We start from the raw sequence: 25035 nt of genomic DNA on the forward strand, positions 1-25035 counted from the left end.
AATTCATCATATTTTATATAGGAGATCATCGTAGCATTATGAATAGCAATGTGCAAATGACGTGAAAAAAATGTTGCCACACTCTTGAATGTTTAGTGATTTTAATGCTACTGTATTATTTTGTTTGGTGCTGAGTTACATTGATTGATTGATAAGTGAAGGCATTAAAGTAGCAGAAATTTTACATTGGCTTTAATGTGTGGAGTGTTTGTAATCCCCTACAAATCTGGAATGTTAATATAAATACTCCTTTTGTGGTGTGGCAGGAAACATGTGCCCAGATTACACATGTTACCCAGAGAGTCTTGCCTCTACTGTTTAGAGAAATAGGAGTGGGAGGCTGTCTTAAGTGAAAGTGAAAAAAGGCATTTGTTTAGCTGCATGGCAACACAAATATTTCACTTAGTGAGGTCTGACAATGCATCTCATTATGTGAGTGGGTGCCAGCTTGTAAAAAATTTGTTTAACTTTCCATATTAGTTGAAGGTGCCTGTGCTTAACTGTTTGAAACCTGGTATCCAGGTCCCTTCCTCTACCCAACCCCCTAACACACACACACATACATATATAGTCTACCACTGTTTATTTGAGTCCAAAAGCAATAGATGAGAGTCAAGGATAGCTAATCTACTGAATGTTATTAGAAATATGTGGGGAAGTCTGCCAGATTGAATTATGCCTCTGGCTAGACACTTGTCACTTCTTCCCACTTCTTTTGTTCCTCATGCACTTTTCTGAAAGCCATTTGTTTATATTCTGCCTTGACAGTAGAAACATTCCATGATATTTGTTTTAAGTTGACAGTTATCTTGTGATGTTACCACTGCCTGAGTAGCAGTCCCATATCCTGGAGAGCTTAAAATTCTCCCCTTTCTTTTCACGATGCATTTGGATTATAGACTATTTTTGCTTCTTATGGTGTTAGAAAGTAGAGGAAAATAAATTACCAATGACTACTATATAACTTGGTTAGAATTATTTTATGAATTTTGTGAATTACAGAATTGATGAAGAGAAATAATTTATAATGGAGATAACATCTTTAAAGTTATAAACTGAGAGAAAATTATAGATTACCTTGAATGAACAATTAAATATAGTCATATTATTGATTTCTAGGTACTAGTATCTGCATAAGGTTTAGGGGATTGCCTTTTATGGGGTCATTTATATTTTATGAAAGTAGTTGAGGCATTTAGCTTTTTTAAATTAAGAAATATATTCAAATATGAGGATTATATCTATTCTAAACTGATTTTTTTTTCCAAATTAAGTTGCTGGAAATTTGTAGTAAAATCTTTCCTTCTTTTTCCATTTACTGAACTCTGCTTCTTATCCTAACCTATTTTTTTTCTTTATTTTTAATGTAATTTGGTTCTCTTGGAGAAAAATATTCTTTTTAAATCCTGAAGACTATACTATCATCTCTTAGGCACAAAAACTGAATGGGCTGTGGATGCTAATGACATATCAAAAATCTTTCTGACTTCTTTACCCTTTACTACCTCCATAATAGCTGTGAATTTTTGCTGAATTAGCCATATTCTAGTTCTGTGTCTGAACCTTTCAGATAGGAAACACAGTATACCATTGGTTCATGGGATGGGTGTGAATGTGCTTGAAGGCAGTGTAGTTATAGTCTAGATGTAACCCAAAGTAAATATTTTGTGCTTAGCTTTTTACCCTTTGATAGTTATAGTGTCAAAGGATCTAAATATGGACTTTGAAAACATATCTTAATTTTTATTATTTGCATGTTATTGCTTAGTTCCTCCTCATCAAAAAAACTCACTTTATTTATCTATTTATTTTTCTAGCAGAACAAGGCTTCAACTTTCCCTGCAAATTTTGTTCTAGAGTAGGTGACTGAGTCCCATATCAAAGGTAGCACATGTGGATCACTAAATTTATATAAGCAGTTCTGACCCATCATTCTGTAGTTCAGAGTGAAAGGCAGAAAGAAAGCACAGTTTCTGTTTTGTCTTTGTCTCCATATTTCCTATCTGAAACATCTAGTCACTAACTCAGATTAGAGTACTAGCCTTTATGGGACACTATCGTGATGTTCTGTCACAAATCCCAGAGTCTCCAAAGAGAAAAAAAATAATAACTCTTGTTCCTAGTCATTTACAGTAGTTGGTGGATAGTGAGGATACAATAAATAGTTGTTGAATGAGTAATTGAGTGGGTGAGTGAAAATGTAGGAAATGTTGACAAGAGGACAAAAAAGTTCTTGAAAGTTTCAATTGGAAATGATTTAATGTGGACACCTGATGTTCAAATTGTGGGATTTATTTTAGCCTGTTGAAATGAGTAGTTCTTAATTTAAAAAAAAAAAATTTGGACATATGTTTTACATTTCTGGCTGGTACAATTAGCCGTCAGTTGTTTCCAAGAATTGTCAGGTAGCATTCATGTTTCCACATTTCATGTTTTGGATGGCAGTGAGAGCTTTCAAAATGTCTTACTTGGAAAACTGCCTCTGATTGAAAATAACTGATTTTTATAGTACAGGAGAGACCAGCGGCATCTTGCAAATGTACCTAGCTGCAGTTTCTTATTTCTTTTGCTAAAGAATAGTGCTTGGATCATGAGGCTAACCAGTGGAAAAAGTTGGCATGTCAATCTGCAGTAATCTTGGCAAAAGAAGTCTCTTTTTCTGGACTTGTACCTTCTTCCTACTAAAATTTGACTGTGAACTACTAGTCGGCTCTTGGTTTAAATGGAAAGGGGGCTGTTTCCAAGCTGACCACAGTACATGTGATAGTCAGATTGTCTCTAGATCAACTTTAACCTAATGTGGTGTCAATACCTTTAGGGGAAACTGTGATCATGTCCATTGCACAGGAAGAGGTATGCTAGTAGAGTGAGTGGGTGTTCTTTAAATAGCTACCTACAGTGGAAAAGCCCTTGAGAAGTCGCATTTATGGTCAACATCTACAGTTAAAATACTATCCTCAAATCCTACTAGTATTCAAGTCTTTACTGTTTTAATCCAGGATTTTACATATCAGGAGAAACTATTTTCCCCTAAGGTTTTCAGTCATTATTGTGGCTAGTGCCATGACATTTTGACTGCCAGATGCTCTTGAGGTTTGCTAGTATTCCTCATGATTGGTCTTTTATTTTTCCTGTGTAGACAATCCTGTATTTGTTTAAAATTGTATATATTTTATTTGCCAACCTCAAAGGTGACAAAGCCCAGTTGTTGTTTTCATGGTGAGAGGGATACGGTTTTCACCTGTTCAGTTAAGTAGAAAATTTACATATCTCACCTCTGAAATATTAAACTGTACTTCCCATACGTGTAGGAATCTTTTCTTCATATCTTACTTCTCATTGAATAAAATATAAATAATAATAAATTACAAATGTATCTTGAATGTCTTTGGTTTTAAAGCCAACTCAGATTGTATATTAAATATCCCATTCTTTATGCATTTGTACCTTGTCAATATGACAACTGCCAGTGTACTTTAACATGAAGTAAAAATTAATTTTGAGCAACTTTATATGTATTAAAATGTAGGATTCTAAAAGTATATACATGAAAAGGATTAGCTTCATCTAAAATTCTCTAATACTTTTGAAATGATTGGTATAGAAGATTTTTGCATTTTTTCCCACATATATCATACCATCCTCTCTACTCAAATTACTTTTAACAAACATATTTACTTATAGGATTTCTATCAAGGCCCATCTCCTTCTGGTTTTCTCTGATCTCACTTCCTTTGGATTCCTGTAGTATATATGATTTAAAAAAATTTTTTTTAGATAACATTGAGTTAGCATTGCATATGATTCAGAGAAATAAGTTCACATCTCCTCAGATGTATATCACTGAACCCCACCCATTTCAGAGCATCCATATTCCCATATCATGAGCCATTGGGTTCCCTTTCCATTTTGTTCCCACTTTCACACCCCTGCCAGTAACTTCAATTTATAGTCACATTTTAAGAGTTTGTTTGAGTTTAGTTTTGTCAACTTCTTTGTGTTTCTGTATTCCATATACAGTGTTTTGTATTTTTGTTTTTGTGCTTGTCACAATGACTTTTTCATAGTTTCTGCAAAATTACTTTCTATCAGTTTTGATAGAATTTTTTTTTAACAGCAGGGATATTAAAATGAGCCCCTCTTAAACAACCTACAAGACCATTTAGTGCCTACTCTTCTGAAAACACACACACCCCTAATCCTTTTTATAATTAACTAAATTTGGGTTGTTCTTATTTTGCTTCTCTTATATGTACTAATAGCTATTATTGTTTTCATGTTTTCTGGGCAGTTAGGGGAGGAATAGTTTCTCAAATTTGCAGTTGAGTTGAATGCAATATTGCCTTAAAATGTAAAGTATATTATTTATTGTGAGACCCTGAACAAAATCTGGATCATTCCAATGGAGAGTGGGGGAGGAATTGGTAAGTCACCTCACTATTCCTACTTATGCTCCTTCTATACCACTTGTTAATTATGATTTAGCATCTAAATTATGTTATATCTGTAACATCTTTAGTACATTAGTTCTCTCATTATCAGCTTTAAACATACACATAAAATAAATGTCTGAGTGAATATGACATCAGTATGTCTTGCCTTTGATGCCTTAGCTGCTCTTCCTTTACTCTACTCTGCCAGACTTTATTTGCATTTATGTTCTCCTTCCATTCTCTCATATAAAATACTTCTTTCAAGAATGCTGGGTTGGAAAAAAAAGAAGCATTTGATGATGATATTTACCCAAGATAAAATGGCCAAGTTATATGGAGTCTTAATTCAAAATTAAAGTGTTGACTTATTTGACTTTCTAGAGTAACATGTTTATAGTTGGGCTACAAAACTACTTAGGGAAACAAAACTACATGCTTAGGGAACCATGAGTAGAAAGTTATAGAGATGGTAGTGATGATAGACTTCTATAAATCTTTGCAGTGTTATAAATATTTAAACTTACCAGTGACTAAGGACAAAAAGAAGGATAGAAAAAGTACTTTGGGATAGCAAGCTCTTAAGTGAGGGAATGAAATGATAGTTATCAAAGGGAAAATCCTTTTGCTCTCACTTGTCTTAAGAATGTTTAGATTCATAGTTTTTGTCACTCTTTTGTGATTGCTGGAGATAATTTAAAGAAATATTTGCCGTGTAACTATTTTTACAATGAAGAAATTATAGTTGTTTTTATTTTCCCCCCTAAAGTTACCTCACTAAGTATTTTTGGAAAAAAAAAAACTCATGAATTGTAGATATACAGAATGCAGTATTCCTTATTCAGCTTGATAAAAGCACCTGATTTTCTTTTGCAGAGCAATCGTTCTTTCACTTTTGGTAAATGTGTTTGGAGTAGAGCTGTCCTTACCCTCCCGAGTCATGGAAGGTGGATGTATTCCATATGCCTGACTACAGTGTTTGGTTCAGAAACAGGCATGTTATCCAAGCTAAGTCAACAAAATTTGGTCCTGGCTTCCTCCCCCCCTCCTTTAATTAGTGGGAAAGAGTGTCTTTTTATTGTGGTTGTTAGCCTGGAATTTCAGACAGTCATCTTTGCCACCGAAGTGGGATTGCCTGAGAGATACTGACTCCTGGTAACATTTTAACACTGAGTCCAGCAGTGTCAGAGGCCATGGTTTTTCATTTATATATCTCAATAAGTTATTTTGACAAAGATATTTTGGCTTTTCACTTACAACTAAAAGTGTTCTAACATATCTGGCCATATTTCATAACTAACTACTAACTGCTGGTGGATATACATACGTGATTTAGAGAAATATTTTCATGTACAGTTATTCATCCAATAAGTGCAATTTATTTTCATTTCATGAATGTGAAAAAATATAGATGACATGATGAAAGCCATTATTTAAATAAGTATAATTTTCACTGAAATAATTTTATTCTCAAAGAATAAAATGAAAATCAAGTACAATAGCTAAATTTTAAATTTCATATAATTTCAAAAATAAAACATGTTTATGCATTGTTCCTAAGTAAAATACATTTTTTATTTTTTCTTAAATGATTTACATTTGCTTATATATAAAAGATTTATTTATTTTTGCATATAGAACTGGGGTACAGGCCAGAGGCACAGGGATAGTGAGAGGCTTCACCAGAGACAGAATGGGGGGCAGAACAGGCAGATTGACGAAGTACACTGCTGAGGGGAGCAGCGGGTGGGTCAGGAGAGGTCTGCCGCACCATGTGGGTCACCTCCGTGGCAGGCGGGGATCAAACTCTTGCAGAAGTGGCTTTAGCTTCTTAGTGCAGAGCTTTAATCCTCTGCGCCACCAGGGAGGCCCAGGCTTATATTTTTAATACACTTTTCTATTGCAGTTGATGCTTTTATTAGCTACACAACTTCTATGGGAATTGGAGAAAATATTTTTGTATTTCTAGGCTCAAGAAATAATTTGTACTTGACACATCCATGTTAATTCTAATTTTATTAATGTATAATTCTACTTAAGAATACTTTAATGAATTTACTTGAAATTAGAGATTTTCAAACTATTTTGGAAAATGAGACATATTTAGATATTATGGTATAAATTCAGAAAAATAATCTGAATTTGGAAGAAAATTTACTCTCCAAATAAATAGAACTATGCAAATCCTTCTTGACTTTGGTAAATTGCATTTAAAGGGACAATTGTATTTGTTACATCGTCTTAAGGTCTCCACTTTGTCTGTTTATCTTTAACATTGTTTGAAATAGGTATATAAAGACTAGGTTGATATTTGACAATCTGAAAAACATGTCGGAACATTTTATATTCAAATTATATTGCTTAAAAAATTAAAATACCCCAACATCAAGATCAGATCCTAGGTCTTCTTGATTTTTTTTCCCAAGTCATTCAAGGGTATATTTTCTCAATTATCAGTTTTGTTTTTTTCCTCCTGGTAGGCCAAGATCGTAGGCTTGGTCTTAATTTGACTTTGCTTTCTCCCTAATTCTTATAGAGTATAACTATATCCCTCAGATCTAAGTCCCTTAGGAGTTGATGTTTTCTTTAGGAAATACTTGCATTCCCGTCATTAGAACCATTTTAAGAGAAAAGCAAAATTACAGAAGTCTCTTTACCTTTAATAGTACCAAGTGGCTACAGCACATTTGGAGTGTCATGCTCACTTAGGAGTATGGGTAAAATTCTCAGAGGTAGTGGGTTTTGAATTTTTGTTATCTATCACTATGCAGGATTTCTCCTTTCCTCTGATGATCCCAAATTTGTAACCCAAAGCAAATAAAATTTAAAGTGGATAAAATTTCTATTAGCCTCTCTTTTTTTCTTTCTATAGTTCTTCTATTTGGTGATTTTTATTTGTAGCCACCCACTGTTTATTAACTTCTCCTACATAAACCTATTCATAGGATCATATAGCATAGTGGTCATATACACCTTAAATATTATTATTTTTATGAGGTTAAAATTTTATTGTATTTATATTAAAACAATAAAGAAAGACAATAATACTATATATACATTTTGACAGGTCACTTGTTTCATTTTTGCCTATATATTTCCAGTCCTAACTGATAGCTTTTAAAAAAATAATTTGGCATAAATATGATTGGAGCATAGATGTCACTGTGTACTGTTTTTTTTTTTTTTTAATCTAATGTTACATACTATACCTTTCCCACCAAAAGAAAAAAAGGCTTGCCATAACTCATAAAGACTTTGAGACTCTCCTGGTGTGTCTATGGATCTTACCTTCTTTGGGTGAGAGCTGCCATTTAAGTCTTATTTTACATAGTCTTCTTTCTTGCCCTGAAATATTTCTATTCATAATTAAGTTCTAGAGCAATTTCTTATGTTCTGCTTACTTGTATCGCAATTTTACTTAACACACATTTTTGAGGTCGCACTCTCTACCAGATGTTGGTTAATCAGAGTTGGTATTAACTAGATTGATAATCCTTTTTCATCTTTGTTCTCTAAGGCCTTGTTCTTTTCTGATACTCAGGTGCTTTTATTTCTCTTTTTTCTTTACCTCTCTCTCTGTCAAAGCAAAGATACCTTTAAATGAAATTCTGAGTTAACCCCCAGTTGCTTCTATTGAGAAATGTTAGTGCAGCTCTCTCAACATTGTCCTATTGTTTGTTTAGAACCCAGTGTTAATGAGGGCATAATGCTTGTCTTGATTCTTATATGGACCTATTAGCTTTGCTCTGTTCCATGACCTTGGATCACTGCTCTAATGATTAATACTTACTATTAAGACCAGGTGAGAGGATTTGGTTGGTGAAAACATTAGAAAACCATTGTAAATTGCATTCTTGCCAGATGTCATATTTGTTTATTAAACAGCATGCCATAATTTAGAGTTTCACTTTAAAGCACAGTTATTATTGAAATAAGTTGTAAAGGAATGTGGAAAAGTGAAAGGGGCTTAAAAATCATCTTATGCTTTTTTCCCCTGTTCTCCATTAAATGGGGGAATACTTAGTTTTCTCTGTGTCATTTAGTTTTCATTTTAATATCATTGGATGCAATATTGAGCTTTGCTGTCCTTTCTTTCTAGTTACTTGGGTGTTTGTGCCAGCTTTGGCAACCTTCATTGTCAGTGCTGGCTCAAATGAAGGAATGACTGAAGGCTCCTTTTGGAGACCCACTTCACTGGTTATTTTAATTACTCACAGGGATAATTGTTGAGTGGTGCTATATGGGATAGTATTTCTCTTGCCACAGGGTCTAGGAATTCTGCCCAGTAATCATTCCTACTCTGGCTGGATGAGTGTATCTGATTGGAAAGACTGGTATCTGACTCTCCATATCTTCCTAAAACTATGTGTAGGACCCCTGCCAGATTAACTCTGAGAAATTGGTGCAGGTACCCCAAATACTTTCTTCATTGATCTTTTGCTTCATATTGTCAGAAAGAGAATTTGCAATTTAAAATTAACTTCTCAGTCTTCTCCTAAAAGCATGTACTATAGGATGCCCTTTCTCCTATAACTCTGTTGGACCAAAGTTTCTTTAGCACTTATTTTTCACAGTCAGAGATATTGGAACAGTAGGAATATGAGTGTATGAGTGTTAAGGATTGGGTCTTAAAAACTTTTTTTTTTTGCTTCTTTTGAGCTTATGGCAAAGCTTGTGGCAAAGAAATGTGAAATATAGTTTGCTGGTATCCTGTGAAATAAAACTGTCAATACTTTCTGAAATAGTGATGAAGAAAGTTCTGTAGCTTCCACTGTTAATTATTTTTTTCATACTTAACCAATTATGTTTTGGGAAGGGAGTCTTTTGATACACAGAGGTTTATAGTTTTCATCAAGAAATAACTAATTTACAACAAACCAATGAATAAAAATAAGTGGTGAACTTTTGCATTTTAAGTTTAACTTTATAGTTGCGGTTTTTTAATTGGAAACCAGTGACGATAAAGTGGGGTGGAAGTGCACATTTTTTAAAAAGGAGTTTTGTCATTTATTAAAATAAAAATACATAAATTTTGAGTATCTATCTAGATAATTTATCAATAGTTAAAATCAAGCAAGACAGAAACATTCTGCTCAAGAATGTTGGGAATCATCAAAATGACCTCAGCCTCTTTGCTAAGAGTGATTGTGTTAAAGGCCTCAATTCTTCTCCACACTTCCACTAGCCAGTTCTGTGCCATGAAACTTTACAAGTGCACTTTTAGTTTGGACAGGGCAATCTGTCTCACCGTTTAATTCTAGGATCAGTTTTTAAACTTGCTCTGGCCAATGGGATGTTAGCAAATGTGAAACAAGCAGTCTTACAAAACATTTGTGCATTTCTGTTCATGCTGTTGCATTTTTCTGTTACCAAGAGAAGAACAAGTCTGACTAGCATGCTGGAGGCCTAAACATATGAGCAGAATTTTATTACTCTAGTTGTCCCACCAGGCCATCCTACATCTGCCCAAAGCTAACTAACCACAAGACATTTTGGTGAGCTCAGCTAAACCCAGAAGAAATGTCCAGCTGATTTGCAAACACATCAGCTGAATAAATACTTCTTGTTTTAAGTCACTGATTTTGGAGTGCTCAGATGCGTAGCATTCTTGTGACCATAGGTAACCGAAACAAGCTCAGATAACCCCTATTTCAAAAACTAACATGGGCAAATGCCATAGTGATTTCTTCTTGTTCCAATGATAAAATATAGTTTTCGCACTGATTTAGGAAATTTCTGGACCTAGTTACTCATGATACTTGTGTGAGACTTAATGCAAAGCAGAATGTTTTCTTCATGGGTGATTTTTTAGAATTCCCACCCATTCTATATTTTAGCTAATGTGTGGTAGCCTTACAGTGCACAGGATCAGTCAGTCTATAAAGAAAGGTAACGCAGATAATGCAAGTGGTGCAAGTCATGGCGTTAAATTCATATGGGAGGATAAATAAATACCAATATGTCTTTATCAAGAGCAATTTTTTTCTTAGGGAGAAATGGTGAATGGAGTCAGTAAAACAGAAGGAAAAAATAAGTCTTAGAGGAGGGACACTTGATTTCCTTTGAGCCATTTGAAGATATCAGTATAAAAATGAATACTGGTAAAGAAGTTGTGACTGCACTTATGCTATGTGGTCTAACTTATTACATTGGAGGAAGGTGCCATGGAAAAGGCTAGTTTTGGTAGGAACATGGAGTTTTAATTCATTCTTTATGCTTTCAAATAAAATGACTATTGTTTTTTCTACTTCCAGGCTCATTACAAATATTGTTCTTTCATTCATATACAAAAAGCCTGCTTTTTAGGGAATATATAAATAGTATTACATTGAGGATCAGAATCCACTGGACAGAAACAGGGCATTGCTGATTGCACCATCACAGTTATGGACCTGCATCCTTTGGATCTATACCGGAGAAGGGGTGCTGGCTAGGGGACTTGTACTTGGTTAATTCATCATATTACTTGGAAAGGTCCTTATTATTTTGCACAGCAGTGTGGTCACCTGGCGGTAGGTCATTAACATTTTAGTCTTCTTTTCCTCACAACAATGCACAACATGCTAATTAGAGGATTCTGAAAGCTAAGTAACCTGTTTTAAAATCAGACATTTTAATTTGCAGCTTTAATGGCTGTTTTTATAATAACTGGCTTTATTGGGGGTAAAAGCACTTCTCATGTTCCACTACCGAGGCAGAGTATAACAGAAGCTGACAAAATTAAAAACCTCATAATGCGACCTTTGCCTGGGATAAAAGGCTGTTTCATAACAATTTCCTTTTGTTCCTTGTTTAAGCCATTACTCTAAAAGGAGCCTCCGATTAATCTAAGTAAATGCATCATTACAGTACTAATCCATGTCCTTCTGTCAGTGTCTGTTTTAATTAAATAAGAAATGCTAGCAGAAAGATATCACGCACAAAGCTGTGATTGGAGAAAGAAGCACTGGTTGATCAGGGAAAGATTAAAAAGGGCTTTACTGTTTTGTCCATTTGCATAGCTCCAGATGCCACAGTGTTTCAGGTTGAAAGAAAACTTACAAAAAGAGTTTAACACATTTTCCTCTTATAGATTTAAAATAATGGGGCTTACCAATGAAATTCTAATCATCCAATTTATCACATGTTAGACATTCCAAAGCAAGGAGCAGAACAGCTTGGGGTGTGTCTTTTAAATCTTTTATGTAGTGTTGTGTTGTATCTGTAAAAACATACCTGCCAATTTGTGTGTTTCTTTTTATTTTAGTTGATATTGACAGTGAAATCTAATTGTAAACATGCAATATGATCTTTTCTTTTAAAAAAATATAATGCAACTTTTAGTTTAGTTTTTCATTTGTGTTTTTTAATTGATAATATAGTAAGAATTTAGGCACTTAGGGGTTTTTAACGATAAAAAGTACACTTAATGCATGCTTATAAAAATAAGTATGTCTGGTTAATATCTATACACTGAGTGTCTTAGCAGTAGAGTTGCAGAATTCCCATGGTGAAAGCTTTCTCCATATATGGGCCATTATTTGATGTAATGAAAAGAGAAAGTGTGCAACAGTGAGATTGTTAATTAATTTAGCCTAATAAGATGAAGATAAATGAAGCAAAGCACAGATTGAATGAAGCAAGAGGTCTTATTTACAATTTAATACATTTTTATATAATGCAGATTTCACTTGATAAAAAACAAACACCCTCCCACCCCAAATACCTGCTAACAAAGAAAAAGTATACTCCCTCCCACCACAATCCACACTAAAATCCTGACCTGATTTACAGAACACATGTTCTGTGGCTCCAAATAGGAGACACTTTTACAGTGTGTAAACAATGCTTTTCTACTGCTAAGAATTCTACACTAGTTAACCTTTAACTTCAGTATTTTACTATTCTTGCTATAGACTGGGGTGGCCATAAGGATAATTATCTGCAAACCTTTGGGTTTTTTTTGTTATCCTCAGATATCTTGCTCCAGTTATTTGATAATCATTTTATTCCTTTTTTTTTTTTAAAGCAAAGCAAAGAAACTCAAAAGTGAGGGGGGAAAAAAAAGAGCTGTAAGCCTGCCTTTTTACTTGTGCTTGAATCTGGAGCAATTGTGCAGAATTCTTAAATTAGCATTATTTTTAAAAGTCTCCCTTTCAGAGATTAATGAGCTTTATCCAGTATTTGACCTTTTATCATTCTTGCTTTCTGCTCAGAAGTACTTCCTTCCTTCCTACAGTAGCTAGAAAAGACTGTCTCTTATCTTATGTTACTGTAGGCAGTGGTAACAGGGCTCTCTACAAATGGTGTTATTATGGTCACTATGTTTTTATCTCAGGGGTCACGAACAAATCCATGCAACTGCTTCTAAGGATTTCAATAAATAGGACTTTTTATCCAGACAATCGCCTTTTATGTTACTTTTAAACAAAACTGCTAGTCCATCAAGAGTTTCAAAAGAAAACAATTCTACAGAGTGCCGGTATGGCCGCACAGACCAATCATCATGGCACCCATTCTCCAGTCCTTTATTTTTCAAGTCCACAACAATAGGTTGTTGATTCAATGGACAAGACCAGAACAATTAAGTTCTCTGTTTAGCAGCAGTGCAGCATTTTAATGCCCTTCTCTAATAATGGTCTCATTATTGTTATTCTAAGACTGGGCCTCAGGAGGAGGAATATTTGCTGGAGGTACGTCATTATTTTGCAAATTTCGATTAGCTCATCATGTTGTCTGTAGTGTGAAAATCGTAGCTAATTAGGGCAGCCAGTTAGACTACCAGCTTTTGAGCTTATGAGTTAAAAGGTAGCATACTTGATAGGCCAGTGATGTGAAAAAGGTGGTAAAAAGGAGGATTAGAGCAGTTGCCTTAGTAACTCCAACTTCCATCTGTGAAGGAACAATGGACTTGTGTTTCTCCCCCACCTTGGTGTAAAAATTGGTTTTGTTTTGAAAGGACAGGGTTCTTTTTATGACAATCTGGAATTCAGCCCAACTGAGTGTAGTTTTAGTTGTTAGGAGAGACCATTGGGGATAGGAAAGATGAAAGGTCATGGTGAGCTTCAAGGACATGAAAGGTTGTTGTCTCATGTAACAATGGTAGATTGTTTTTTTCTAATATTTCTAGCCAGTGCCTAAGTCAGGTGATGGAACAAATACCTTTAGTTTAGTCAGGTGAAACAGGAGGGGGTGGGGGAAGGTAAGGAGAAAAATGGGCTGAGAGAGAGTTTGTACTTTGTTAAAAAAAATAAAAAGGTAACTTCCATTTGCTTTTATTAAACAAAGTGATATTTTTTTGTCACCATCTCTGAGATTCCAGTGTGCTTTGGATAGTTTGCCTCTGTGGGCCGTCACATCTCTGGGAAGCTCTCCAATGTGTTAGGAAATGTGATTTAAGCTTTCTTCTTGAACTCCCAGGAGGACCAGTGATGTGATACTTAACAATAAATTTAGTTGTTGTAGCTTTCACACATTATTGGTGTTCTTAAAAGGTTTTCCTTCAAATGCACACTGAATAAAATGAATGATAAATATGAAAGAAATTTGTTTCACCACTCTACAGGGTTTTATCATAAATTCTATGACTTCCACCACAGAAAGTTTACAGGAAACTATTTAGATGCTGCTGCAATAGCAACACAAATTTTTCTCGCTGCACATAAAAAAATGTCACAATCTTAAGAGCTATGAGGAGCTTTGTATTACAAAGGAGGTGATAAAAAAAGGATTGAATACACAGTTATTTTTTATGTTTTCTTCCATATAAATATTAAAACATTTGGTTGTTGGTGGTGATCTGGTGGTGTGTATGCATGTTTGTATGTGCCTGTAGAACCAGACGGAGTATAGAAACAATACCATTTTATGTAAAAAGACTTTCAGTGATATAAGGAACCTTTATACTTCTTCCTCGCTATTGTCCCCAAACAACCCTTGTGCAATTGAAGCTGGCCTTGGTCCTAGCTTGGGAAGATTTTAATTCTTTTTTAACCCTGGAACTTTGTTTTCTTACTTGCCCTAGCCAACTGTCTTTATTGCTGCAGTCTTTCTTTTTTCCTTTTATTTATTTATTTTTTTAGAGACTATGTTCCCTTTATTTAGTGTAGATATTCCATAGATTTGGAATAATAGCATAAACTGCTCTAGCTTAAGAACTTTTGTGATCATTTAGTGCAATTCTCATGTTGAAAAGTAATAAAAGGAAGATCTCAAAATTGACATGGCTTGTCCCAGGCAACCTAACTAGTTAGAAGTAGACAAATGCTATTTGCTATACTATTGAAATATAATAGTTGAAATCAATGAAAGAATGAATCAATTCTAGAAATATGGGAATATGTCTAATTTATTTGCTGGTCATTTTAGTGACTGAGGGGAGATTGAATAAAGGAAAAATAACTGATAGTGGGGGTGGAGTTGAGATTCAGTTCAGATTTTTAAAATAACTGTGAAACTTCATTTTAAATAAATAAAATAAATTTTTTTTTCTGGCAACCCTTGCAAGTTCCTTCGCCATTCCCCAATCTCACTTAACTGATGATTTAATAATCCGAAATGCTAAGGTACTACCATAAGTTTTCAAAGACTATCTTTCTTGACCCATGAACTTTCTTAATCTATTTTTATTCTTTAGTATTTAAATACCTTTTCTTACAGGGTAGCAAATTAGTGATCTATTTTATTTCTTAGTTTTTGCATCTGTAGAAGGGATGTTGTAAGACATCAGAATCAGTATATGACTGAAAATGTAATATGCATTTGACAGAATATTATGAATGTAAATTTGTGCTTTTTTCAAGCAAATATCCCAAGACAAATGTGAACCATATGTAGTGCAATGTAAATGCACAGTTTAATTTTTAGAGTCATTCAGAATTTATTTAAAAATTTTGGACAATATATACATGTATTGAAGAAAATAAATAACCCATAATTTTACCTTATTTCATAATAAAACTACTCCCTAGTAACACTTCAGTATATTTTATTTCAGTCTTCTGTCTAGTTTGTTTACTACGACTTTTTCTCCAGTGTTCAAGACAATGGTGGATCACAGTATATACTCAAAGAATAGTTGCTGAGTATGTGAGATAAAAGTAGCAAAATTGAGTTGTACAATAGCTACATTACTGTATTTGAATTGTGTAATAGCTACATTACTGTATTTTTTGGATCTTTCCATGTTAATAGTCTTTAAATTAATGATTTTTAGTGACAAAATTATGTTCCATCATATGAATATACCTCAGTATGTTTTACCATTAAATTATTAATTACAACTTCTCACTGATATAATAGGAAATTTAATTTACATGGATGTCTTCCAGTTATCATTAAAGTGGTAAATTTATAACTGATGAAAAATTAAAAACTCTTCATGCTCATAGACCATCAAACCCCATCACCTTCAAGAAGGTTTTTGCTTAAATGTTATCTTCTCAGTGAGGTCTACCTTTGCCAATTACAACCCATCAGATATCCTGATCCCTCAACACTGTTTTTATGTGTTCCATAAACTTTTATAAAGATTTATCAATTTTAACATACAATTTAATTTACATGCTATTAGACTTACTATCTTTCCTTCGTAGTTTATAAAAATAGCTGTGATAGAGAATTTTGGGCTGTCTTTGTTATTCATATTCTCCACTGCCTTGAATATGCTTGGAATATCTTAGATGCTCATTATTATATGTTAAATCTTAAAATGATGTACGTATATATTTTTCAAGTCAAGAATCAACACGGGCAACTTTTATCAACTAATTAACTAATTTATATACCAGCTGAGGACTCCTGTTTTCCCAATGTTAACATGTATGCATTATCCAGTTTAAATTAAATCATAACATTTGAATGTTGGTACATGTAAATGTCTTGCAACATAAAACTTAAGCCTTTGCCACTTGAAATCACTTTGAATTCTAGCTTTAGGGAGATGATTATCAATAGAAAATATCACCAGTTCCACTTCAAATGATCTTTTACCTCATCTAGACGTCCTTAGTGTAAGACACTTAAGATTTATATGCAACCTTGCAAATTTAGGTTAACCTGATCTGTATTTTGAGATGTGTATAATTTATTCTGTCTCTAACTGACGTTAGTCTTATTCTTGACTTAGTAAAGTCATTTCACAAACACCTGTTTACCTTTCTAAAAATAATATAAAAATATTTTATTCCTTGTGGATAAGTGCCCATTATAATTTTCATACCATAGCAACTTATATATTTATAATATTCCCTTATATTTTTTATAGTATAGTTTCAAAGCTTTTCCATAAATATCATCTTGTTTAATTAAAAAAATTTCCTAGACTAGTGGACATGTTTTATTGTAGCCATTCAGAAGACTAAGACACAGAAAAGTTAAGAGACTAAGTATATATAAATTTATAAATTTAGTTCAGAGATGTGGTCTATATTAGATGTGGTCTATATTAGAATGGGATTGAAGCTGCAAGAAATTCTAGTCTTCTATGTTCCTCTAGTTTACTGCTATCTTACTTTTTAGGCACTTTAATCTTCTATTTTTGAAAAGAGATTTTTATTCCCTTTATTGAGAATAACTTTGGTTTACAACATTGTATCTCTCTATCTTATCATTATTTTAAGATTCTTAATAGATTGCATGAAAATAAAAACCAATTTGTAGAACTAATTTCTTTCATTTTATTTTTACCTTTATTTTTACATTTTATTTTACTGTTCAGTTCTCAAGAACTTTTAGTTTTCCATGGTTGTTATTTTTTTATATTCTTTATCTTTTCCCTGATTCTTACTATGAACATGAGCTTTATAGCAATTTGTGAAGCGTCTAGGCTGTTTTCTATGTACTTTACCTTTCAACTGTTGTTCATTTTACATCTCTAGACAAAACTAACCAAGTTCTGTTCATTTTAATCGATATAAAGTATAGAATAGACTGATAGGGATTCACTGAGCTAGTACCAGCTTTGGGGGGAAGTCAGTATAGCTGAAAAAAAAAAAAAAAACAGTAGCTACTAGATAATGGATACCAGCAAATGTGTATGTATGTAGAAGAGGGTCATAAAACAGGAGATTAATGTATTTCATAAGGAAGACAAAGTCAGAAAAGTCTTGAGCAAGTGTTATTTAGAGACTTAGGTATCCTGGCCATAGTAAGTCCACAAACAGCAAGTAGAGTTTAAAAGATTTCAGTTTCTGAGTAACCTGCAAGTAGAAGGTTATCAAGACTTTGAAAGGGTCATGGCCTTACACAGACTAGTATAGTCACGTACTGGAAAACAAGGTAGAATTCTAGTAATTGGGATAAAAGCCAAAAGTCAAGGTCAAACTAGCAGCAAGAACAGTTAATTTCATTCTGAATTCCAAGGAATTGTGCTGTAATTTCTCTTTTCTGAGGTGAGATGTGGTCCTAAGAATAGTGGTTCTGAAACTTTTAATGTTTTTAAGAATGAAATGGGTGCTTCAGATATCTGGAGTGGAGCATCTATGTTTTTAACAAGTACCCAGGTTATTATGATGCAAATAGTTGCAGGTCACATTTGTAGAAAATTGCTTCAAGTATGAGATGGCACTTATTGTCGGATAAGGGACCAAGTGATTAAAACTGTTGAGAGAAGAGGCATTTAGAGGTTGAAAGTCAAACCTTCTACTAAGAGAAGGGTTTCTTAGAATTGAGGTGTATTAATTTGCATGTAAGAATGCAGAAAACTTGGACCAGTAGCCACTGGACGGATGCATTGTAAATCTTTTAGGTATTTCTCTTCAAACTTCTTGTGTTCATATTTATGAGCTGAGTGCTTTTGCTATTATCTAACATAAAACTATATACTGTTTAGTGTAAAAAGTAAGGCTGCTTTTTTTCTGTGTCTAATCTAAACTGTCCCTTACTTTTACTTATCTTTTGTTATCTGTATAATTAAATTTCCTTTTTCCTTCCCGCTTCATAAATTGATTAGCATGAGTTGGGCATAGTGCTGTAATGCTAAGGGTTAACCAGAAGAGAATTACAAATGAACTATCTAGAAAGTTGATTATTAATCCAGCTAGAGAAGAAATATCCTTTTACTTAGCAAGAATGAGTATCCGAAGAGCTGATAATATTGTTCAGGCAGTGAGGAGGAATGGCAAAGCTTGGTAAGTAAAACAAAACTCGGAGTTAATCTTTTATATCCATTTAAAAAATGTACAGAATGTTTATATATTTAAACAGCTAAGTCTAATATGAATTTACAAGCTTTTGGAATGAATCTAAAAGGTTCCAAATGTGTTGGTTACTGAGATCGCAACATAGGCTATCTGTAAAAGTTACTGAAAAGTATTTACATAAGTAGATAAATATATTTAATTTTGAATATTTATAAAAATACAGATTAGAATTTGTGATTAAGAACAAGGAAGTAGGCATGGAGGAATGATTACTAAGACAGTCATAAGTCCAAACCTCAAGCTGAATATTGAGTGACAAACTGTTGTTTCACAAGAGCAAGCTCTGGCTTCTTAGGCATGAAAATATTACTTAAAATAAAATATTCACAAAAAGAGTTTGTGAGATATTTTTTAGATTCCTAAATAACATAAGCTGTCATAAGTTCTTTTCTGGATCCTAGCACTCATTTCATGGTGATGTTTAATTTAAAGATCTTTATAAAGACAGCTTTTATTGTATTTGTGAGTAGGGAGGAAAGAAAAATGAAAGGATCTCTGCTATTTGTACAAAGAAAATTAAGTGAAAAGATATGATTTTAATAAAGCTCTGCCATCAAATCTGTTCCTACTGTTATAGAGGAAATTTTGATGTCAATATTCAATTCTATAATATAGAATTTTGCATGAGTTACTTGGTTTTACAAAAATGAGTCTTTTAAACATAGCATGGGCCATATTGAATATTATTGCAGCTTTCTGTAACCATAAATCATTTCAATGTAATACTGTAGTTAGAAGAATTTAGCAAACTTTTAAAACTTAACTTAGATTATAATTGTATACCACCAAATTCATGACTTTAACCTCTTTTTTCAAAAGTATTTTTTTAGGGCAAATATAAAGGTCTCAAATTGATATTTCATTTAATATTTAAATGAGCTCAGAAAAAGTGTTTTTAAAAAAGCTATGAGTTCGGCATTGGCAATATTTATTATGTTTATGCATGTGTTAGTTTATGTGTACTTGCAAACATTTTGGTATATATGCAACAAAATAGCAGAGGACCTTTGACTATATATACTTCTTTAAGAATTGTTTTAACATTCTGGTCCATATTTAAAGCTAATAATACAAACAACAGTAAGTGGAACAATAAAAACAAAGTTAAAATTTATTGAGCTCTCTTTATGCTAAATGCTGTGTTAAATGCTTTATCTCATTTAATCCTTATATTGATTCTGTATTTGTTGGAAAACTCCAAACATTAAAACAAAAGGTAAACTAATTAAGGAGCCTAATGCTAACAGTTTATGAAAAAAAGTCCCGAGAAATGGTGTGTATGAGGGGAGATCCCTAAATTCTGGGAGACTTTTCCTGGAAATTAAGAAGATTGGTATGAATAAGGAAAGAAGAAAAGAAAGGAATTAATTAATTGTTAACATTCATTATTCCTTAAAAATTTCATTACCAAAATTTTAGTTTTATAAAATAGTACACAGAATAGGTTAAAAACTATGTATTCATAAGAAATAAAACATTACTAATGTAGTGGAACCTGTGAACTCTGTTTTTAATCTCCTCTTTGTGCCAGATGTGAGCTTTCTTTTGAATTTGGTGTTATCATTTCTGTTTTTCTTTATACTTAAATTTCATAGTCATTATATAGGAGGAAAGACTCCACTTACTATTTGCTGGTTCCAAAATGACCTTTTCTTGTCTTTGTTTTACATTTTAATTAAAACAAAAAATTCTTAATGTTATCTGCAGAGCCTGGGTCTTGTATAACCTGGCTCCTGAATTACCAACATCAGCTCTCTCCTTTCTCTCCATCATTTTTTTTTTTTTTAAATTCAGCTGCTATGCTGGCTTATAAGTCTATATACCTTTTAAACTTTTTTTCCTGCTCCAATACCTTCACATAATGCTGTCTTCTCAACTATAATACACTTCTTGTTCTTCATCCTAATGGTTCCTTTTCATTTTTTAAGTGTCCCATTTAAATATCATCTCTTCAGAGAAGCTTTCCTTGATCCTTCAAATTTATATCCTTGATGCCTGTAAACATCTTGCTACCCATCCTTCAATTTATTTCATAGTAGATATAGCTATTTTTAAAAACTAGGTGTTTGTTTAACGCTTGCTCTTCTCTCTGGACTGGTCAATTTTGTTCCTAGATATTGTCCCAATCATTCAGCAGATATGCTTTTGTATATTATATTCCATAAGCAGTTGTTGCTGCTTTCAAAGAAGAGTATACTGAAAGAGAAAGAGGGAGAAAGAGAGACTGAGAGAAAGACAGGGAATTACATAAAAATTGAGTCTAGGTTACTTTGTATATACTGTTTAGGTAAAATTATATAGTGCTGTACTAGCAAAGATTGGGGGAAGGGTGGTGGTAAGGCTAGTGACAAGGAATCTTTTTGTTTCTTGTCATCTATTTATAGGATACTTGACAGCTTTTTCCTGTTTCTTATTTTTCAAAGTAATCTTTCATTTTTTTTGTTCTTATTTTGGAGAATTGGTGTACCTGGATGCAAGAATGATTTTTCAAGTTATAAATTTGCAGAGCAGCCCTAGTGGTTATAATCTTAATGTGGAAACACTATAATGGACTCTAAAAATCTGGAAAAATTTAGGACACAGAGTTGAGGAATTGTTTCTGGTACTTTTACACCGGAAAACCATCAGGCCACTTGTAAGAGTTTTATGTGGGAAATTAAAACTAAAATATTCATAGTGGTGACAGTTGCTATAATATTGCTTGGCAGTTTGATTTTTTGCAGGAGAATATAGGAAAGGTTATAAAGTAGGAAAAAGAAAACTAAGTCAGTTTGAGAGAAGGGCTGGATTTTTCAAATGTCAGAACATACTTATGCTATACTCTTTGTTGTCATTTGTAATTAAGTCCAAGACTGCTGTATTATTATTATTTTTTTTAGTTACTATATGGGGAAGGAGATTAAAAAAAGAGGATAAGAAAAGATAATTAAAACTTCATAAATTAAGGGATTTGTAGAATGTCTCATTTGTGGTCATAGAAAGTATCATGAATATTGATACTATTATGCTTTACATTTTTTTTCATTTTCATTAATACTATTAAATTAAGTTTTTATTATCTTATATAGTTCTTAGAGTAACCTTGTACAGTAGTTTTAACTGTTGTCTTTGTCTTATGTATTTCATAACTAGGAAAACTGGGACACAAATTAGACAATTTATTGAACTAGAACTTCTTAAAAAATAACTCTGGGTGTAGTTTTCTAGGCAAGACTAATAGTCACTCCACTTTCACCCCTTAAGAAAGGCTGAAGTTGGAGAGGGTGTAACTAGGTTCTTCTTAGGGCTAAGATGAGTTAGGTAATTGTCCTCTACAGGGTTTCTAGATTTAAACATTTTATTTATTTCTAATTTCCTAAAGATTCAAAAGATGTAATCTTCAAAAAATGGAACCTAGGTGGTTAAATACATAATAACATATGTATTCAATAATAAGTTATTAATTTATCTGCTTTATAAATTATAGATTATAAAACTATAAATTAATTATATTAAATTATTAATGCATATAATTAACAGATGCCTTGCTAAGATATTATCAATAAGCTATAAGTTAAAGCTTATTGGATGAAATTTAATGGATCACAGTCTTGCCTGATCTCTCAGTTCTGCAAATAAAGAAAAATAAGTGTGAACTTATAAGAATGAAAAACATAACCTGGAATAAATAAATGTAGTGCAAATAAAGTAATGTGATAAAACAGCAGGAAAGAACCTCTTTAGTGGAAAGTTAAGACACATAAACTGGGAATGGACACCTCTTGGCACTCATTTAAAAGATTTTTAAAAATGAAAAAGTACAAGGCAATAGGTTCATTGCATTTGTGTACATTGTACATTGGAGGAATATATCCTTGAATATATGCATTTGCAATAAGGAGACATTTTAACTGAAGACAAATGCCAGGAGGTATTTATAATGATTAATTGAAAGGCTGTTTGTTATGTTAAGGTAAAAGTAAATTTTTGTTATGTTTCATTTGGACAAATAACCTGGTTGCAGGGAAATTCAGTTTCTCACTCTTTCTGGGTCAACTGACAGAGTTTCTTTTAGGTTAAATAAACCTAGATAAGAAATATTACCTTGTATTCTACTGGCTGTGTGTGTGTATAAAAATGTATGTATTCTATATATAGACTATCTGGCAAGTATTATTATATACTATATATCTAGCAGTGAACCTGTGTTAAATAAATCATCAGTGAAGACAAAAAAAATAATAAAAAGAAAATGAAATAAACAAAATCAGGAATGTTTATTCTGTAGAACATAAATCTTAAGAGAATCCAATGACTGTCCTGAGATGGCTAAAGAGCTGCCACAGGGAAAGAGTGTATACTGTGGAGTAGCCAAACCCAAGCTACCAGGTGAGAGTCATAGGAAGCAGAAGCAGAGGAGCAGTGAAGAAAAATTTTTTACTTATATGGTTATCTAAAAATGGAATGAATTTCATTGTTGATGCAGAAGAAGCCATATTACAGAAAGGATTGGGAATAAGATTAAAATGATGAGTTATGTAAAATTATTTTAAATTAAAATTTATAATTGTCTTTATTGAGTCATTTGGCTAAGCCAAGGAGGCAGGTCAACATAAGGGACAAAGTTGTATTCCTCCGTCATGTGTAGTAAGGAATGGACTTCCAGGTTTATGTTCTGGCTTGCTCAGCCACACTTACTTTAACATGGGAGTTAAAATAATCAGTGGATTTTTATCTGTGAGCATTTAGTTGATATTCCATGTAAGAAGTTTAGAACTCACCAGCTATCCCCAATCAAAGAAGAAATAGCTTAAGAGAATGGAACCTCTAGTATAAGATGAAAAAAGAAAAAATCAGTTTGTTTCTCCATTTATTCAGATAAAAATTTTATTCAGATAAAATTTTCCCGATTTTATCTGATCGGGAAAATAGACTTAAAAATGGAAGTTGGGGGTGAGAAGAAAGGAGTGAGGGGAACTGATAGACTGTGGTGAAAGATTATTGATGCTTTGTTGGTATAGCAGTAAGGTAGCACATATCTGAAGAGGTGTGAACCTATGACCGTAAAATCATATATACTATTTTAAACCAATAATACACCAATTAATAGGGCCTTCCCTGGTGGCACAACAGGTTGAAGCACTGTCCACAGCCATTGCAGCACGATTTCGATTCCCAGAGAGGTAGCCAATATGGTGTGGCAGACCTCTCCTGTCTTGCCTGCTGCTCCCCTCATCAGTGTATTTCAGTACATCTGTCAGTTCTGCTTCCCACTCTGTCTCTGGTTAGTCCTTTCACAACTCCATCCCACCCCCAGCACCTCTGGCCTGTATCTCTGTTCTTGTGTGCATAAATAAATAAATAATCTTAAAAAAAATTAAAATATTCTAAAAATATTCTAAAATTATATAGTAATATACAGAAACATTGTTATGGTGGAAATATGTCTGGCACATAGCAAGTCAATTTTCTAGAGCAAAGACATTGAAAAGATTTGTATAAAACAATTCTTATTGTGTGTGCTATAAAAATATGTACTTCAATTTTCAATTCATGTAACTTGTGAAGAAAATAGTTTACAAAATGCATTTCATAGTATGAACATTCATGACAGATGAATAAAATTAGGAAAATGGTGAAAAATTAGTAAAATTTTTTTTTAAAGATTTATTTATTTATTTGTACAGAACTGGGGTACAGGCCAGAGATGAGGAGGGTAAGAGGATTCACCAGAGACAGAGCGGGGTACAGAACAGGCAGATCGACAAAGTACACTGCTGAGGGGAGCAGCGGGGGGGTCAGGAGAGGTCTGCCTCGCCATGTGGATCTCCTCCAGGGCAAGCGGGGATTGAACTCATGCAGAAGTGGCTTAAGCTTCTTTGTGCTGTGCTTTAACCCACTGTGCCACCAGGGAGGGCCAGTAAAATTTTTTTAAGTAAAAAATAATGTAGTGGAAAAAATTTAGTGTCTTCAAAATATAGTGCTTACAATGTCTAAATATATTCCAAAATTATTAGACATCTGTAAAACTAGGGAAATGTGAGGAAATTGCATTGCATCATAGAGCTAGAAATGATAAAAAACAGGTGGGAGCTTAAAATGAAAAATATAATAATATATTATGATCAAGTATGGTTTAGCCCAGGAATGCAAGGCTGATTTAACATTTGGAAAATTTTACCCTAGAAAAAAGAGAAATCTATAATCATTTCAGTAGATATGGAAAAGTTTTGACACTATCTTTTTATAAGAAACCTCAATAGGTCAATCAGTAGAATAGAAACAGCTGAGGAAAAAGTCAGTGAAGTTGAAAATAGATCAATAGAAATTAACCAAATAAAGAACAGTGAGAAAAGTGGAAAAGAAACATATATAGTATTAAGGATAGGTGGGACAATATTAAAAGGTACAACGTATGAGTACCAGAGTTAAAGGAGAACAATATG

At 33.1% G+C, this 25035-nt stretch overlaps 1 protein-coding gene across 2 annotated transcripts in view; it reads left to right on the forward strand.

The window, feature by feature from the left end:
- Positions 1-25035, forward strand: part of SOX6 (SRY (sex determining region Y)-box 6) — a 424758-nt gene that overhangs the window by 57273 nt on the left and 342450 nt on the right. Inside the window, exon 1 of one of the 2 annotated variants that reach the window (XM_004683014.1) lies at positions 13432-13489. The exons of the other annotated variant lie outside the window; for it this stretch is intronic. Coding sequence (XP_004683071.1) covers positions 13455-13489 — 35 coding nt within the window. The 5' untranslated portion in view covers positions 13432-13454. Of the gene's footprint in view, positions 1-13431; positions 13490-25035 lie in introns of those variants that run through there. 2 annotated transcript variants of the gene reach the window in all.

Source organism: Condylura cristata, unplaced genomic scaffold, assembly GCF_000260355.1.
Source record: "Condylura cristata isolate star-nosed mole 26May11 unplaced genomic scaffold, ConCri1.0 scaffold00015, whole genome shotgun sequence".
In the NCBI taxonomy this organism is placed as follows: Eukaryota; Metazoa; Chordata; class Mammalia; order Eulipotyphla; family Talpidae; genus Condylura; species Condylura cristata.